General features: G+C 39.2%; 1 protein-coding gene across 3 annotated transcripts in view; it reads left to right on the top strand.

Annotated features, from left to right (window-relative positions):
- Nucleotides 1–17,789, top strand: part of PDCD6IP (programmed cell death 6 interacting protein) — a 36,574-nt gene extending 18,785 nt beyond the window's left edge. For 2 of the 3 annotated variants that reach the window (XM_053261894.1, XM_053261896.1), the window contains exons 6-18: nt 610–710; nt 3,714–3,845; nt 4,872–5,094; nt 6,149–6,272; nt 6,676–6,853; nt 7,104–7,215; nt 9,063–9,232; nt 10,645–10,893; nt 11,178–11,312; nt 13,345–13,439; nt 15,378–15,516; nt 15,806–15,984; nt 16,913–17,789. In XM_053261894.1, coding sequence (XP_053117869.1) covers nt 610–710; nt 3,714–3,845; nt 4,872–5,094; nt 6,149–6,272; nt 6,676–6,853; nt 7,104–7,215; nt 9,063–9,232; nt 10,645–10,893; nt 11,178–11,312; nt 13,345–13,439; nt 15,378–15,516; nt 15,806–15,984; nt 16,913–17,081 — 2,006 coding nt within the window. In that variant the 3' untranslated portion in view covers nt 17,082–17,789. The remainder of the gene's footprint in view (nt 1–609; nt 711–3,713; nt 3,846–4,871; nt 5,095–6,148; nt 6,273–6,675; nt 6,854–7,103; nt 7,216–9,062; nt 9,233–10,644; nt 10,894–11,177; nt 11,313–13,344; nt 13,440–15,377; nt 15,517–15,805; nt 15,985–16,912) is intronic. The other variant, XM_053261895.1, reaches the window with a different exon arrangement.
- The last annotated feature ends 220 nt before the right edge of the window (nt 17,790–18,009 follow it).

The raw sequence follows: 18,009 nt of genomic DNA, 5'->3' as shown, positions 1-18,009 counted from the left end.
TCAATACAAGTATTCTGTGGGTTTACTTTCTAGCTTCATACTTAAGGAAAAATGTTTCCATGTAGATAGTTTCTAAAATAATGTGGAACTTAATTTTCTCAAATGAGGCCATTGGGGCCTTGTGATGTCACTGATCTGTTCCATTCATATATTCATCACAGTCCTATGTAAGACATAGCAATGTGGCTGTGTCACCATGTATATTTGTGACCTTACCACAGCTAAAGACCAGTTTGAGAACCACTGTTAGGTGGCTTAATCTTCATTTAGTGAAATAGAAAATGACCTTGGCCGTCTGAAATGCATTTATTTGATAGCTGCTTGTTCTGGGGTTGCTCTTTTTATCCAGATTACATGTTTCTGAAAAATTTAACAGATTCATAGATCTCTAGTAGATTCTAAACTCATTAACACTTGTATATAGAAGGGTGATAGTGGGAAGTGTGGTCAAAATAGACCTTTCAGAAAAAATATTCAGAACATTAAAATCTGGTGAGAATGCGATGTTTAATCTTTTTCCCCCCTGTTGTAATTTGCATATATGAAAATAGCTTTTGGATCACTTTACAAACAGATATCCGTTCTAATAGCTGTTACATTTTATTTTAGATAAAATGAAAGATGCTATCATAGCAAAACTTGCAAATCAAGCTGCTGATTACTATGGTGATGCGTTCAAACAGTGTCAGTACAAGGATACCTTACCCAAGGTTGGTAACTTCGTAGTTAAGGCAGCATATGAAAAGTACAAATGTGCTATGTGTTGACATGGCTTATGTTGGGTGTTGGACTAGGACCAGCGAGACCAGAGTTCAAATCCCCACACAGCCATAAAACTCACTGGGTGACTCTGGGCCAGTCACACATCTCTCAGCCTAACCTACCTCACAGGGTTGTTGTGAGGATAAACATAACCATGTATGGAGCCTCTGGGCTTCTTGGAGGAAGAGCAGGATATTAATGTAATAAATAAATAAATCTGAGGCTGTTGGTGGACTCTTCAAATATTACAATCCATGCTGTGTGCTTGGTGCAGGATATGTATATGATTGAGGATTTAGTAGTACTTAAATTTTAAGTGACAACAAGGAATGTAATAAATGCAAATTATCAGCATTAGAAAAGCATAAAGACTAATGTTAAAGCTGCAAAACAGTGAGTGAGGGTGTTTATGTTGCTTGAGCTCCTTGAAGAAAGGGTGGGATAAAATTGTAATAAGCTTGGAATGAAATTGAATTTCTGATTTCATTCAGCTTTAACATGGGATGTTTGTGACTGTCCTTCGAGACATGTGGTCTGTTTATTTGCTCACTAAAAATGATTTCATACTAACATGCTTTCTAATGGGTTTGTTTCTCTTACTGTGGTATCTCACACAATCAAGAAAATGAGCCTTGGGATAGGCTTGGTGGGAGTATGGATTTGCTGCTTGACTTCATGACTCTCAAAAAATAGACTGAAACGGCAAAGATCTGTCTTCTGAATGTAAATTAATCTTATTTGTATTTTAGATTATAACTTGAGAGATGTTGCAACTCAAGTCTGTAGAAAGATCATTGTTTTAGATTTAGACACTTTGAATATTCAAAAACTACAAACATTGACTTTGTTTAGGTGGATGTCTTAACCATTAAATTATTCTTGCCTTTTATCCCATGATGTTAGGATGGCGTGCTGCTGATTTTGATATCTTACCAGTTTTGCAGGAGCTTGTTAATTCCGTTAGTTTAAACAATCCTTCCCTTTCTCAGTGCAGCAGTAACTTCATAGATGAAGCTATGTGCTTTGCTTAGTAAAGGGGCATAAAATTGCTGTCTTAATGTGTACTCATACTTCATAGCTTAGCTGCTGAGCACAGCTGCTGAATGTAAGATGTAATAAGTAGCACAGGATGGATCGTGGAAGAGAGACATGCTCTTGACACACATGTCCCTGTTTTAAGTCAGCTGATTGGATACATCTGTAGCACAGTTGCTTGAAAGCAGAGGTGTGGGTTTTCTGGAAAAATTTGAATTATAAAATTTTCCAGAATGCTTGCATGACACTTGCTTTAATTTTTTCTCAAATGTACAAAATTTCCCTGGTGCCCTAAATTGATTGTGATCTGATTTGGCATGTTATCTGACCTATTTATTCAGTTAAACACCACAATATTTTCCCTCAGTGTATCTCAAATATTTTTCAAGTAGCCAATTTCAATTGGAAACTTTAGAAATGGAAAATCTTCCATAGAAAAATAAAGTATGAGAGAGAATTTTCCACCTCATATCTCTGCTTGAAAGTAGGTTCTGTTGAAATAATGATTATAGGAGGTTTTTTGTAGGCTTAAGTGTTTTTCTGGCCTTCAATGCCCATTTCAGTGGTGATAGCTCCTAGTCTTTTTATGTTATCTTAGACCTGGTCTGTGTATTCAGCAGAACGAAGTGGACTATACCACTTCCTATTACAGCTGGGAATGTCGATTCTAAATTCTTCCCTGCACTTAAAGAAAGAAAATGATAAAACTAGCACCTTGAAATATTGGTTCTGGGCCAGTGCATTCCGTGCAATTGTTGTGTTTTGATGAGCATGACAAATGTGACTTTCCACATGCATTCTTTGGAATTGGTTTCTACACTTCAGGATAATAAAAATCTCATTCTGCTGTATGTGTAGACCAGATCCAAGATGTGTTCTGGGAAAACAATGAGTGTTTAAAAATTCTTTGAGCAGAAGCACTTTCAGTGAGGCTTCAAGCAGAAGATGATATAAGTTTTTATAGGTAGCTACTGCAAATGCAGTAATTTGTTTACTTCAGCAACTGCATCTCTGTTGCTTTATTAAATGGGCAATTTACACACTTTCTCACATCCCTCTTTTTCCGGGTCTGGTCTTCCATGTGTTGTCAGACAATACAGGTACTTGCCAGCAGTCACAATAGTTATTTCATTGAAGCCACTGGCTGAAGTGTTACACAACACTTGTGGTGCAGACCCATCTACACCGCTAAAACCCACAGCAATGCTGCTGTGCAAGATGGCTGTTCTGGTACAACTGACCCCTGCGTGTTCATAGGCTGCGCACCTATGAACATGCAGGGGCCAATAGTACTGGAACTGACTCCCCTGCAGCAGCAACTCTTGTGCAGCAGCGTCTTAGAGCCCTGCAGCAGTGTGGACAGGTCTGCACCTCAAGTGTTGTGCTCTGTGACATGTCAGCCACTGTAATTATAAAAATTGTTGCCTAGTCTGCCTTTGTAACACCAAGATCACATGCTCTACCTAACTTTGTGTGATCATGTGCCTAAACATGTTCATAGTTGTACAGAGAAATAAAGCTGCACAGATGCTTTGCATAATTTAATTTTTTGTATATAGGTCCTTCTTGTGATCTTAGATGAACTTGCTCTTGTGGTGGTTGGCTGGCTTTCCCACTGCACTTTCTATGCGTACTTGAGTTCTTAACCTCTGTTAAAGTAAGCTTACTGAGTTCATGACTTAAGTGAACTGAAATCCCTAAACCAATTTAAAGTATCTCAAATTCATTATACGGAGCAGTATTCATACTTTACCAAGATTGATCCACAAAAGGTTGCATGGTGTCCACCACTTCTCATGTCTTAACCTATCTAAACCATTAATTGGGTGACTCTAATGTCCTGTTCTTCTTCCTCTTTCTTCCTGCATCCCATGTTGTCTGTGATGGTTTATGTGGTTGGACTTTCCCCTGGTCAGTATTTTTATTTCCAGGAGGTGTTTCCTGTTCTGGCTGCAAAACACGGCATGATGCAGGCTAATGCAGAGTATCATCAGTCTATCCTGGCAAAGCAACAGAAGAAATTTGGTGAAGAAATAGCAAGATTACAAGTGAGTAACTTCCTTTAAAAGAAAGGTGTAATGCAAATTTGAGCATACTATAATCACACTGGTAGGGGGAAACATGTTTAGAAAAGAATTAAACAGTTTGATTTTTTCATGATGAAAACTATCATTGTACCTGTTTCAATCTCATGCTTGACCAGTTATAGCTAATATTAGCAAATGTTTGGCAAATGACACTGACCAAGTGTGGCAATAGCCTGCCTGCTGGTTAATGAAGTGGGAGGAGAGTGGTGCATGATGGAGGCTATTATAGGCATCTGTAACTAATCCCTTGGAAATAGCTCTTAATCCTGTTTCTAAGACCAGGCAAGATAGACACGTACACATATGCACACTGTCTCTTACTGCCCTCCCTCGAGGCTCACTAGTACGCCATCCTGCGTATGCCATTTCTGCCAGATGTAGAAGGATCAAGATATATACAGCACACAGCTGTATGTAAAGAAGAACATATGCCCCCAGGATCCCTATGAAAGAGGTAAAGACTTGGGATCCCCCAAAGCCACTCAAGACAACATGAAAAATTCCTTCTTGATCTTCTTGGTAAGAATTCCAACACATTGTCTGTAGAGAATTCCGTGCCCAAATCATTGCAACAATGTGCAAAAGATGTAAGAGCAGACCCTGAATTCCAGTGTAGACTCATGCATTCCAACTTTTTCTCCTTCTGAATACAGTAGGAGCAGACCCGAGTCAAATATCTGGGCTTATGCTATAAAACATTGCAGTAGAAACTAAATATTCTGTTGCTCTGCATAGCATTAATTTTATGTGGTGATTACTAGTTTATAATTTTTCTGTATGTTCAGGCAAGCGTCTTGCTATTGCATTTCAAATCATTAGGCAGAGTTTCTCCTTAAGGCAATAATTCTGCTAGATTCTTACCTTAAGGAGAAACTCTGCCTAATAATATGCCTTAAGGAGAAACTCTGCCTAATGATATGCCTTTTGGTTATAGGATCTTATAGAAATAGTGTGCCTTAAACGTATGTTTTTTTTTTTTAAATTTAGCATGCTGCTGATTTAGTAAAAACAGTGGCATCTCGTTATGACGAATATGTGAATGTAAAAGACTTGTCTGACAAGATCAGCCGTGCACTTACAGCTGCTAAGAAGGACAATGACTTCATCTATCATGACAGGATTCCTGACCTTAAAGATCTAGAACCTATTGGGAAAGCTAGTCTCGTGAAAGCTACTCCAGTAACTATCCCTCTGAGTCAGAAATTTACTGGTAAGTGCTTTAAAAAATTTTTAAAAAGCAAGCCTGACATCAACAATCGCTTTCTAATCTTTTTTTTTAAAATTGTATTGGTTTTTACAACAATCGCTTTCTAATTCTTAAGCTTATTTAGGTTTATCACTTTTTCCCTGAGGGCCCATGGGTGGGGGGTATCTGATTGTGTGGCAGGTACTATTCTTCCCATTTTGGAGATGGGAAACTGCTTCTGCAAGAAAATGTTTGGTTTGTCTGCCCATCCCACTGAACTGATATTATATGTGGTGGTGGCAAATATTAATGCAAAGGGGTAGAATCATGCTACTTGTAGGTGTATGAATACCCTTATGTGAAGTGTGTAAACAATACAGGTGCTGACACTTGTTTTAGTGTTGGAAGGCTGACAGTTCACTTCTAGTAGTTCTATTGGAGTACAGAGATACGATATTGGATCTTCTCACTTCAGTGCTGTCTTGCTAGCCCCCCTTTTTAAGTGAGAGGAGTTCTGCAAATGGAGAGTAATAAGCAAAACATGATATCATGCAGGCCACAAATATTTTCTTGCCATGTGTCCCTCCCCCCAGCCCAGGATGGTTAGTCTGTAGTCACTCATTGCTTGAGCTTTCTAGGGCCTTGCCCATCCAGGATCTTTGAAATAGGGTCCTGCTACTTCAAGAAGCCCAAGTGTGCTCTGAATCTTTTCATCATTATGAAACTGCTTCTCTCTTCAAAGGATGAGAAAATTTTAGACCACCTTGAGGTTACATTCACCTTTCCAGATAGCTGCAGGTAGAACTTAACCTTGCTTGTGGCTCTTTGCTGATACGAACAGTCTTCCTTCCATATGTGCCCATGTAATTTTGCTCCTTAAATAATCTTAAACTGGAATTCAAGATGGAGTGGTAAGTTTAAATGTTGATACTATACCTGTATAAAGGTGTCTCTTTATGGAAAGGTTTTCCTTCCCAGAAAGCAGTGTCGAGCATGTGCTTATGGCTTGATGTTTCAGATCCTTTAGGTACACTGTAGAGTATAAATAATAGCGGGATTTGTTTTTGTTTTGCGTTAGACTTGTTTGAGAAGATGGTTCCTCTGGCAGTGCAGCAAGCTCTTACCCTTTACAACCAAAGAAAAGCAGATCTGGTGAACAGGTCAATTGCTCAGATGAGAGAGGCCACTAATCTGGCAAATGGGTGAGTTTATTATTCTGATGTCTGAGTGTCTTAAAATGTTTTCTTGTTGGCATATTACAGATGTAATTGACAGGGAGACCTCCCCTTGCACTAAGGATCTTGTTTAGCCCTTTTGATTTTTGTTGTCAAACCCATATAGGGAGTTTGAAGAAGGCAAGGATACTTACTTGAAATGAAACTCACTGTGCTCAAGTACCCTGAATGTGTCAAAATAGCAACCATTAACTATTGCTTATGAATATATATTTTTGGCATGGAAAATGATACCAAAAGCTATTAATACAATCGCAAAAGTTTTAAGAGCAGTCATAAAAGATTAAGAGCAACTGGAATTTTTTTTTCTTTTAAAGCAGCATGTGACTTTGCAAGTGGGTTCAAACTGAAGTAATATCTTTTTTCTCAGAGTGCTGGCTTCCCTCAATCTGCCTGCTGCTATTGAGGATGTATCTGGGGATAGTGTTCCTCAGTCTATCCTGCAGAAGTCTAAGTCTGTGATTGAGCAAGGAGGCATCCAGACAATTGATCAGTTGATGAAAGATCTTCCTGAACTGCTACAGAGGAACAGAGAGATTCTGGATGAGGTAAACTTATAATAATTCTAGTCGACGACATCCTAGCAGACTTAATTCCTTTTAACCATGTAGCGGCATCACCACTGAGTTATATAGGAGTTAACTGGTGGGTGTTCATGAAATTATTGGCAGTACAGTTGTATTTTTAATGTTGCTTCACTTTGTTCTAAACATTTCGTTAGTGATGTTTCTTCCCCCCCCAAGTACTTGGTTGCTGATCTTAAATTCTATAATGTTAGAAATTTTCTTCTTCTTGAAGTCTTTAAGGATATTGGATGAAGAGGAAGCAACAGACAATGAACTGAGAAACAAGTTCAAGGAGCGCTGGCAAAGAACACCATCTAATGAGCTTTACAAGCCTTTGAGGGCAGGTAATATTTGTTGTCATAGCCCTGGTCTTTGTGCTGGGTTGGTTGTAATGTGTAGTTTAGCATGTAGCTGCATTCTGTGTTAAGGTTTACCCAAAAGAGATCCATGCAGAATGTGGCATCTTTATAAGGAGAAACAGTAGAGGAAGCAACGCAAGAGCAACTATATATTGGACTCTGAATCACAGATTCTCTTGAGCTTTTTTCTGGGTTAGCTGCATAAATATAGTTCATTAGAAAAAGGTGGCTGTACTATGCAGCAGTCTAGTGTAATACTATATAGAAAGTGACTCTTCTAATTTTATGAATTTTGTTACACTTCTATGATGTAGGTTTTAGTTGCCCTTGAAAGGGAACTTGAGACATGAGACCAGTAGGAGCATGACTTGATTATCCAAAGACTCTTTAACTTTTTTAAAGTCACTGTTTATGAAGAATATAGAGATCTTTTAGGAGTGTTTCCTACTCTCCATAAACCAGCACTCCTAAAAATGACAGTTTATCCAAATTAGGATAGGATTAGTTAAGAGCAACAGGATTTTTAGTGTGATCTGTAGAACATTCATAATCCTGGGTTCTGCGCCTGTGCCTAGATTATGAATGACTATGGATCACATAAAGATCATAAGTTACAGATAAGCAACCTGTTTGTCTGAACATGCCAGTTTGAAGTAGTTACTCTGGATCAAACACCTCTGCTTTTTAAACTTCTCCCCATACTATTCTGTCAAAATTTATAGTACTTTTTCAGAAGTGTATCCAGATGGAGGTGGAGTTGAAGGAACAGAACTTGTTATAGCCAGCTAAGAAATAGAAGTGAAATTAGCATTAGATAGTGACATGTCCTAAGATTAATACTATCTCTAGTGCCTAATCATCTCCGGTTTTCTCTTGTTCAATGAGAAACAAGACAAAATAACTTGATGTTCTTTAAACAAGTACCTGAATAGAAACTGGTTTCTATAGAAAGTCTGAATTGTCTTCTAGTTAGGGATGTGCACGAGTCGTTTTGGCGCCTTCTCTGGGAAGCGCTGAACGGGCTCAAGTGCCAGTGTTTGAGCTGGCTCCACGGGGTGGGGAGTGGTTCCCTTAAGGAGTTCCTTACCTGCTCTTCCCCCTGACACCGCTTTTCTGCACGCAACTGGCTGTGCCTGGCTGTGGCGCTGTTCCCTGCAACCTCCACATGGCGTCGGCATGCACATGTGTTGACGCCATGCAGAGGCTGCAGGGAACAGTTCCGTGCGGCTGTTTGGGGAGCAGGCACCGCACCTGGAAAAGTGGCAGGGAGGAGCAGGTAAGAAGTTCCTTAAGGTATCTGTGCCCCGTCAGCCTGTGCACAAGCCATTAGTGCACATCTCTATTTCTAGTATATGGCACATGACCCAGACACTGTGGCACCATGAAATCTCTGCTGTAGCTACTCTAGAAAAGTAGGGAAACTCTTGTGAGGCTGCCTCTGGCTTAGCATGCCAAAGGGTAGGAAGCAGCAGCCAGTCTCCAAAGACCTTGGAACCCATATAAAACATAAGACAAGGCATATCAAATCTTGTTCTAGTGAGAGATGGAACTTTGGATTTTTTCACAGATTTAAGTTTGGAAGGGTTGGAACTCAAATCATTGGTTGGTTGTAATTCCAGTTGCTGTTTTCCTGCAGCACTGGAACAAGCAATGGATCCTTGCTTGGATCCATTAGTGGAATTGTTTGGGTTCACACAAGCACTAGCTTATTAGCTTAACCGTAACTCAGACTCACTGTATTGCTAACATTTTTCACAGGAGCATGCTGATAATAATACAATATTTAATGATTTAATACAACATTGTTGTCAAACATCTTTGCTCTTTTGTAGAGGGAGCCAATTTCCATAATATCTTGGATAAAGCTGTGCAAGCCGACAAACAAGTTAAAGAACGTTATCAGTCTCATCGAGATACAATTTCGCTGTTGTGTAAGCCTGAAGCAGAACTGAATGCAGCAATTCCATCAGCAAATCCGGCAAAAACTATGCAGGGCAGTGAGGTAAAAATGAAAAATCCAGTTTTAGTAGCGAGATTGATGATCAGGTTTTCCAGCATTTAATCTGGTTCACTGTGGATATGCCTTGGAATGATTTGGGGAGCCACTTGAAATCGAGGACATAGGATTATAAAAGTTGATGGTTCATCTAACCTGTCCTTTAGATGTGCTGGTAGCAGCAGCATGGGAGCTTCTTTTGCATAGTTTGATTTCATGATGCTGCTGGAACATTTAAAGGCCTGTCACAGCTGTACAGGGCCAGTCACTCAGATGCTTCCTACCCAGTCAATTCTCCTTACACTGAATGGGCAATGAAAAGAATGGGTCTTAAAACTTTAAGTAGCATTCCCATGTTACTGCTTTGTCTTTTAAAAGCACATAATGCAACTTCCTAAAAGTTTGAGTTGAATGCCTTTGAAAAACAAACACACACACAAACCCACCCCAAGTCTTATGTCACCAAAAAACCTCATAAAGCCAAAACCAGATGGGATGGGAAAATGCTCCCCCCCCCCGAATAGTTGCAAGTGCCCTTCCAAATTGAATCTGGGCTATGGCAGGGGTGGGGGCGATGGATTAAGTACCCTTCCTGCATGCCTTTACCTCCCAGTCTAAATAGCGCCTCTGAAGCTGTTTATTGCCCTTGACTTAGAAAATCTTATGGGTACTTGTTAAATTAATCCCCTGCTAATTGGGTAAAGAGGCACCTTTAGAAGTGGTTCTCTTTTATTTAGTAAAAGGCAAACAACTGTTTCTGTTAATCCCATCATAGCATCTTTCAAGTGTATGTTCACTGGTTTGTTTGTGTGTGTGTGTGTGTGTATAAGTAAATATTGATTCAGGGAACATTTTTTTATTTCTTTTGCTATGCAAATTACTTTTGTGAACTTTTGTTGAAAAGTGATATAGAAATAGTCAAAACACTTTCCCTGCAGAGCAAAATTGCAGTTGAGGATGGGAATAATTTGAGGAACTGCAAGAGTCTTAACCCCTTATCCAGTGCTGTGGCCCTGGTTGGTAACCCCCAATTTGCTTTCCTCCCCTTAAAGTGTTGAGGGATTCCGTCGCAGCTCTCCCACATCTTGTGTAGTCTGGTCCCAAGTTGTTCAAGTCTGTGTCCTATACTGTCAAGCCTGCCAATGAGTTGGCCTTTCCAAGCACTTAAAATACAAATAGGAATTTCAGGATTCTAATATGGATTTGCTATGGTTAATGTATGGTATGGTTTAATGGATGGCTGTGGATAATATAGTTTATGCTAACTGCACACTCATACCTGTAGTCCGTATGCCATCGTAAAGGGCAAAAATAAGTCCTAAACATCCATATACAGAAAAAAAACCTCTAGTTCTGGCTCATAAGATTTGCAAAAGTGTCTCAAATAAAATACCAAAAACTATGTAACTTTTCTCTAGGTGGTTAATGTCTTAAAATCCTTGCTAGCTAGTCTGGATGAGGTGAAAAAACAGAGAGAACAACTTGAGAATGATCTGAAACTGATAAACTTCGACATGACGACAAAATTCTTAACAGCACTTGCACAGGATGGTGCTCTGAATGAAGAAGCCATTTCTGTCACTGAGTTGGATCGCCTTTATGGAAGTCTCACGCATAAAGTTCAGGACACTCTGAAAAAACAGGAGGAACTGCTCAATAGCATTCAGGTATTTTGCATGCTTTGTAATATGTTCTAATGTGTGCTTGGCCAATGACTTCTAAGCCAGTCTGTCCTTTTAGAAGTTCATACAGTTCCAGATTGTTCTAAATGTTTAAATCTAGTATATAGATGTAGAGCCCTCTCCTTTAAACTGAATAATATAAAATGCATGTTTCATCCTAGCAGACTGCTGTGCTCCCGTTTGAAAGAACAAGAAGCTTTGTAAGATAGTATGCAATTGGTGAAATGCTTTTAAGTATATATTACTCATGTTTCTCTTCTTCATGGCAGAATTCTCACCAGGAATTTTCCAAGATGAAACAATCAAATAATGAATCCAATTTAAGAGACGAAGTTCTAAAGAACTTGGCTGTAGCCAATGACAACTTTGTTGAATTAGTAGCAAACCTGAAAGAAGGCACAAAGGTATAGTAATGCCATATACTGTGTAAGGACCAGCAAGACAGGCTTATTTTATCTTTACCCTTTAATGGAGAAAAGGGCCAAATCAAAGAGAAAGTGTCAAGTATATCCAGTTGGGCAAGAAGCCAGTGTGCCAGGTTATACCAGCTGATGTTATGAGGCCTGCAGGAGGTGGGTCAGCTACCATCCTCCATGACTCGGTTTAGGCTCAAGTGGAGGAAATTAGCACTAAATGTCACAGACCCATGAACAGCAATAAAAATACCTCAAGAGCTATGCGAAACAGGTGGCTGTGGAATGGGTGCACTGGAAAGGGGGAAGAAGGGATGGAGACATGAGTTTGAAAATGAGTTGTTTTATCATAATAGGAGTACAGGAAATAAAAAAGTGGTTGGTTAGGCACATTACTATAGTTACTATACTCAGAAAGGGGATAGAGGCTTAAGGGTGAAAGAAAAGAAAAAGGCATTCTTCATAACTACCTGAATCTAACTGTAGGGAATCTTCCTCCGGGGAGCTGAAGCATGGAGCGAACTCATGGGCGCACGCAGGCAGTGTGGGGTGCGTGGTCCGATGGCAGATGCAGGTGGCTAATGCAAGATCAAAAGTGCACACATCAGGCTAGGTGGCACACCACCTGCTGATGCCATAATGCAATCAGCGAGGGCATTTCCTTCTGCTTGTTACAGGTCTTTTGCAAATTAACCAGAGTATTGCCTTTTTAGGAAAACCGCTTGTCAGAACTGGAATGCAGCCCAAGATTCTCTTCCAAGCAATCACAGGGACAGAAAATGGCTGTGGCTTGAATTTAGGAAGCACATTGAAGTAGGATGTGTAAAATGTCCCGAGCTTGGGATGTTGCAACTCGAAATTGGCCGTCTTCAGTGTTCTGAACTCTGAACAGAACACCCTTCAAATGAAGGGCCTGTTCCGAGCTCAGAACGAAATGACTCCATTCCGAGTCAGAACGCTTTGAGTGTTCCAAGTGCCATTTTGCATTCCAAAGTGGCACTCGTCTGGCTGCTGCGCATGCACAGCAGCCATTCACATGGTCAGCACCACCATGCAAATGGCTGCTGTGTGGAGGCCAGAAGAGCGCCGTTCTGGAGTGCAAAATGGCATTTGCAACGTTTTGAGTGTTCTGAGCTTGTTCCGTTAGAACGAGCTTGACCAGTTGTTCCAACAGAATGATCCAGGCATTTGTATTCTGTTCAGAGCTCGGAACAGAACACAAATAATTGTAATCTAAGCATTCCAGAAGGTCATACTACATGCAAGATATTTCTTATGTACGTTGCTTGCTTTTGAAAGATTAATTCCAAGAGTTCTGCCTCCCAGTCATCAGTATTGGGTGGTGAGAGTGTGCTAAGCCTTACTGAATCCAAATCTCTTATATTCTAGTTAAAATTTATTTATTATAATTTCCGCCCTTCCAAAATGGCTCAGGGCGATTTACATTAAAACAAAACAATTACAATCAGTTAGCAGTTAACTGCTTTAAATGGTCCCTAAAGATGCAACACAGTACCAAGGAGAACTCATGGCCACAGTGACTACTAAAACTGCATAATTGTCTAACGGAGAATATTTCCATGCTTCTTTTACAATATTCTGGTCAGAGCAGTGCTTCTATAGCCCATCATGCCAGTGGTCATGCGGACTCTGATTGCAATGATCTTGAAATTAGAACTCAAGTAGACACAAGTGTTGCTGCATCATAAGATCCAGGAACCAAGCACTTGTCTCTGTTTTTGTTATAAGCCTAAACAGAATGCGTTGCAAACATGGAGAAAATTTATTGCACAGACCTTCATGACATGCAGTCTCTCAGAATGCTGTTTGCAATGCTTTACAGTGATGTTGGAAAATGCAGTGAGGTGGAAGTGTGTCCTTTTTTGGTACTGGACTAGTTTGAGCTGGTGTGTCCACAGGCTTCTCATCCATTTTTATCACTCATGAAAACATGATTTATGTCAATATGCAGTGTTTTATTTGAAAAATGTTTCCATAGATTAATGTTTGTTTTTTGTTTTAGTTTTACAACGAACTGACTGAAATCCTTCTGAAGTTACAAAATAAATGCAGTGACATTGTGTTTGCACGCAAAACGGAAAGGGATGAGCTTCTGAAGTAAGCTTGCTGTGCTTTCACATATTAAAGAAAATGTTTCATCTTAATGGTTCAGCTAACTGCTGCTTAAACAGGAGGTGGTTCTTCAAAAGATTGGCAGGCATTTATCCTAAAATACAGAATTCTGTACTTTAGAGGAAATGTTTTAATCCTGTTGTAGCTTCTTTTTACATGTGATAATGTTAAATTGATATGGGTAAAATATTCATGTTTTTTTATACATTCTCCAGTCTGGCTTAAACAGTGGCTGCCTTGCTGATCCCAAAAGACAGGAGAGTGAATGCTAGGTCATGACCCAGTTTATGTTGGTGTAAAATTTAGGCAAATTGTTCCCCCGGAGCAGAATCCTGATTTTTCTGTTCCTGTAGGCTCATATCCTCTTAGACCAGACTGCTGGGACATTACACAAAATCTGTTGTCAGTATAATAGTTAGTGTAATCTGAGCTGTTTGTTTGTTTGTTTATCAAATTTATACCCTGCCAAAACTTATGTCTCTGGGCAGCCAAGAAATAATTTTGCAAGGATGAACTGGATATAGAATAGGTTTGATAACTGAGATTGACTAGTTAACAATATTTAGGTATACTGATCTTGCTTGCATTTGGTAATCTCATTCTATAGTCATTGAAATACTTTGTCTCCATACTTTTGCTGTAACCAGCAATTAATTCATAGGCATATATCTAATAAACTGTATGTGGAGTTATACACAGAAAATGAATTTAACTTCATCATTCACACATGGATATGAGAAAGTGGGGACTTCTCTGTCCCCGCTTTCCTGCTGCAACTCTATCCTTCCAAAACCATTCACAAGGGTCCAGGGATCCTTGGGAATAATTTTTTGAGGTGGGAAGAAGAGAATTCTTCCCACCTCATAAGGTTGCCGCCTCATGAGGCGAGGCTGTATCCTTGCCTCATAAGGAACACCTTCCATATGAGGCAAGGCTACAGCATCTGGGGCTCTTTTTAGTTGGGAAAAGAGGTGATTAAGAGGAGACACGATTTGAAGTGTATAAAATTATGCAGGGAGTAGAAAGAGTGGACAGAGAATTCTCTCTCTCTCTCTCTCTCTCTCTCTCTCTCTCTCTCTCTAAACTAGAACTAAGGATCATCCCATGAAACTGAAGTTTGGGAAATTTAGGACTGACAAGAGGAAGTACTTTTTCACACAGTGCATAATTAATCTATGGAATTCTTTGCTATGGGATGTGGTGATGGCCACTAGTTTGGATGGCTTTAAAAAGGCCTTAGACAAATTCATGGAGGACAGGTCTATCAATGGCTACTAGTCTGGTGGCTATAGGCCATCTCCAGCCTTAGAGGCATGATGCCTCTCAGTACCAGTTGCAGGGGAGCAACAGCAGGAGAGTGTTCCCTGTGGGCTCCCCAGAGGCATCTGGTGGATCACTGTGTGAAACAGGATGCTGGACTAGATAGGCGTTGGGCTTGGTCCAGCAGGGCTGTTCATATGTAATCGGTGATATACGGCTTTTTTGCGAATTGGACGGATACTTTCGGTAACAAACCATAGCATCTGAAGTCGAACACAGGTTTAAGTGTCCTGTGATGTGAATCTCCTTTTTGATTTTGTTAAATACTTTTTGAGCCAAAAAGGTCCTCAAGATAACTAATTATTTTAATTTAATGTTTGATTAGATGACTTGTTTATATCTATGTAAACCACTTTGGGAACTTTGGTTGAAAAGCAGTATATAAATATTTGTAGTATTTACAGTATGAGGATTAATATAACTGTAGATCTAATTTAACCAGTTTATTAATCTGTAGCTTTCTCTATCAGACTTAGTGTAGAAGATTGTATTCCAGGTACTATATTAAAAAGTATGTATCAAATGTTCAGTCTGTATTAGGCAAAAGGATATTGAAGCCTCATATTATGCCTCAAACTTTATAAACCTGTTTTCCTTTTAAAGAGATTTGCAGCAAAGTATTGCTAGAGAGCCCAGTGCTCCTTCTTTTCCTTCTGTGCCTGCATATCAGACGGGTCCTGCTGGAGGAAACAAACCACCTGCATCTGCTCCAGCTCCAACTCCAGCTCCCAGAACTATGGTGGTAAGTAAAGATAACTAAACCAATAAAAAGTAAATAGTAGCATTTTCGTTGCCATCCTTTGTTCCAATAAGCTAACATAACCGGGGTTGTTTTCTGAGATGTCTTATTTTGTGGTGACTACTGATAGTTGACAACTGCACCTTGACCTTCTACTTCCTTCTATTTCATCTTCCTTTATTTGTTTTTTCCAGAGTTATTTCTAGTATCATAAATATAAAACACATGCAGATCATGGAACTGCACTTGACTTCTGTTCTAGAGTATATCTAACCCCAGTTTTCTTATTTAGTCTAGTAAACCACAGCCACCAGCACGCCCTCCCCCACCAGTGATTCCTACAGCAAGTGCAGGCACTGTTCCTGTAGCGGCAGCCGCTGGGACAGTAGCTTCTCCAGCTGGCTCTGCAACTAACACAGCTCCCTCACAGGCTCAGGGGCCACCTTATCCAACATATCCCGGATACCCTGGGTAAGTTGTTTTTTTGTTTTTTTAATTAAGAATGATTTAAGAAGTATCTTGCTTTACAATCTGAATTGGCCATCACTTATGCTGCAGATGGGACAGTTATTAAGTCATAGTAGCACTGTTTGGTTTGAAATAAAGTTGGAGGTAAAAAATAAAATGGTTTCCAGCTGTGTTCAGGTACCATGAAACACGGAATATGATGTTCATATCAGCTTGTTACACAGTTTTGTTTAAGGTCAGTATTTGGTGGAATGTTGACCAAAAATGTGGCAAGCGGATGTTTAGGTGCTTGTATATTTAAAAAATATTGCTTATAATTATTTATGTAGCGCACAGCCTAGTCAACATGAAGCATCGTTATAGTCCCATTGTATTTTAATTAAAACTAAGTTTATCCAATTCAAAAAAATGGAGTTAAAAGTTAACTTTGGCTAGAATATGAATATTTGTTATGGTGGTACCTCATTACTATTGTTCAGCACTATATGGTGGCTTTCTGTAACTTATCAGAATTGTACATGGTGCTGTGTTACACTCACAGTTGCATAATTATAAAAATCAAATATTTTCGTGTGTTAAAATGATTTTTTTTAGCCACACAAAGCCAGCATTTCTGTGTCTGTACTCAAGATTTATGTAGCATAATGTTGGTAGTTCAAGGCAAACTGAAATACTTGTTACTATAAGTGACTATTCCTTCTAGTGTGTGTGTTTTATAATGTGCATCTTAAAAATACAATATTGGAGAACTGAAATTTGTATTAATTATGGATGCTGTTGAGAAAAATGTTTTATGGACAAAGCTTGATTTGGGGAATGGGGAAGATCATAGTTAGGACCAGCTTCAGAGACTAGTGCTCTGCTCTCCTGTTTCAAAGCAGTATTTTAATTTATACATTCTGCTGTTTACGGCCTCTTTTTGTTTTCACAGATACTGCCAGATGCCTTTGCCAATGGGCTACAATCCTTACATGTATAGCCAATACAATCTACCATACACACAATCGCCTATGTACCAAAATCCTGGACAAGCACCATACCCAGGACCTCAGCAGCCTGGATACCCTTACCCACAACAGCCCTATTACCCACAGCAATAACAGATCTGCAAAGAAGCGCTGCTTGTTACAACTAAGAGAAACTTGCAATAAGCATACTAAACCTTTAGTTCCAGTTAGTGTACCTCACTGTATTGAAAACAATTTGTAATTTGTCTGGTTAAATACTCAAAGCTATGCTCCCAGTTGGATTCTGATCACATTAAGCTTCTTGAGGGAATTGGCAAGCTGCTGTCATATTATGGACAGAATTAGATTACAGCAAAGTTCAAATGTATGTAAACTGCACATAAAACTAGACTAAAATGGTCAGATCCTATAAATAGGAATTGAGATATTTGATATGAAAAGCAAAATGGTACAGCACTAGATGTGAGATATTCTGCAAGTCTAAAGAGGATTTCCTTCTATATTACATTGGTTTGTATCTCGGGTTTGAGTTTAGCTACCAATATGTTATTTTGTCTAATCAAGGCATTGTAAATCATGAGTGCAAAATAAATTGCCTAGGAACAATTTAAAAAAAATTAACGCTAGATATTTTTATTACTCTATGACCAATGTATGTTTCTGAAGTTTAGACAGGTTCTTTGGCACTGATTTTTGAAGCTAAGAGTTATGCTACGCAGTCAGGGTTGGTTGTACTAAGTTCTTGTAATATAAAAAGCAATTCCCTAAATCAAAATATTGTAGTGTTATTCCAGAATATGAGACACAATAAATCAAAATATTTTTATGGAACCTTTAAAAGACTAGCTTTTGAGTTGAGACTATCAGGGTTGAATTACAGTGTAAGTTCTTATATTTGCTTCTTGCGGGTAAGTCAAATACTTGAAACTTGCTAATTTGTTGAATGGTGTCAGCCTATTTGAATCCAAGAGTCCAGTTGTTTTCTGCAGCATTTCTATCCAGTTTCATGGTATGTGTGTACATGCATTTGTAAAGATATCATATATTCTATCTGCCTGAG

Source organism: Hemicordylus capensis, chromosome 6 (genome assembly GCF_027244095.1).
Source record: "Hemicordylus capensis ecotype Gifberg chromosome 6, rHemCap1.1.pri, whole genome shotgun sequence".
NCBI classification, from domain to species: Eukaryota; Metazoa; Chordata; class Lepidosauria; order Squamata; family Cordylidae; genus Hemicordylus; species Hemicordylus capensis.
Note: the sequence above shows the minus strand (reverse complement) of the source record. Positions and strands in the feature narration are given on the sequence as shown.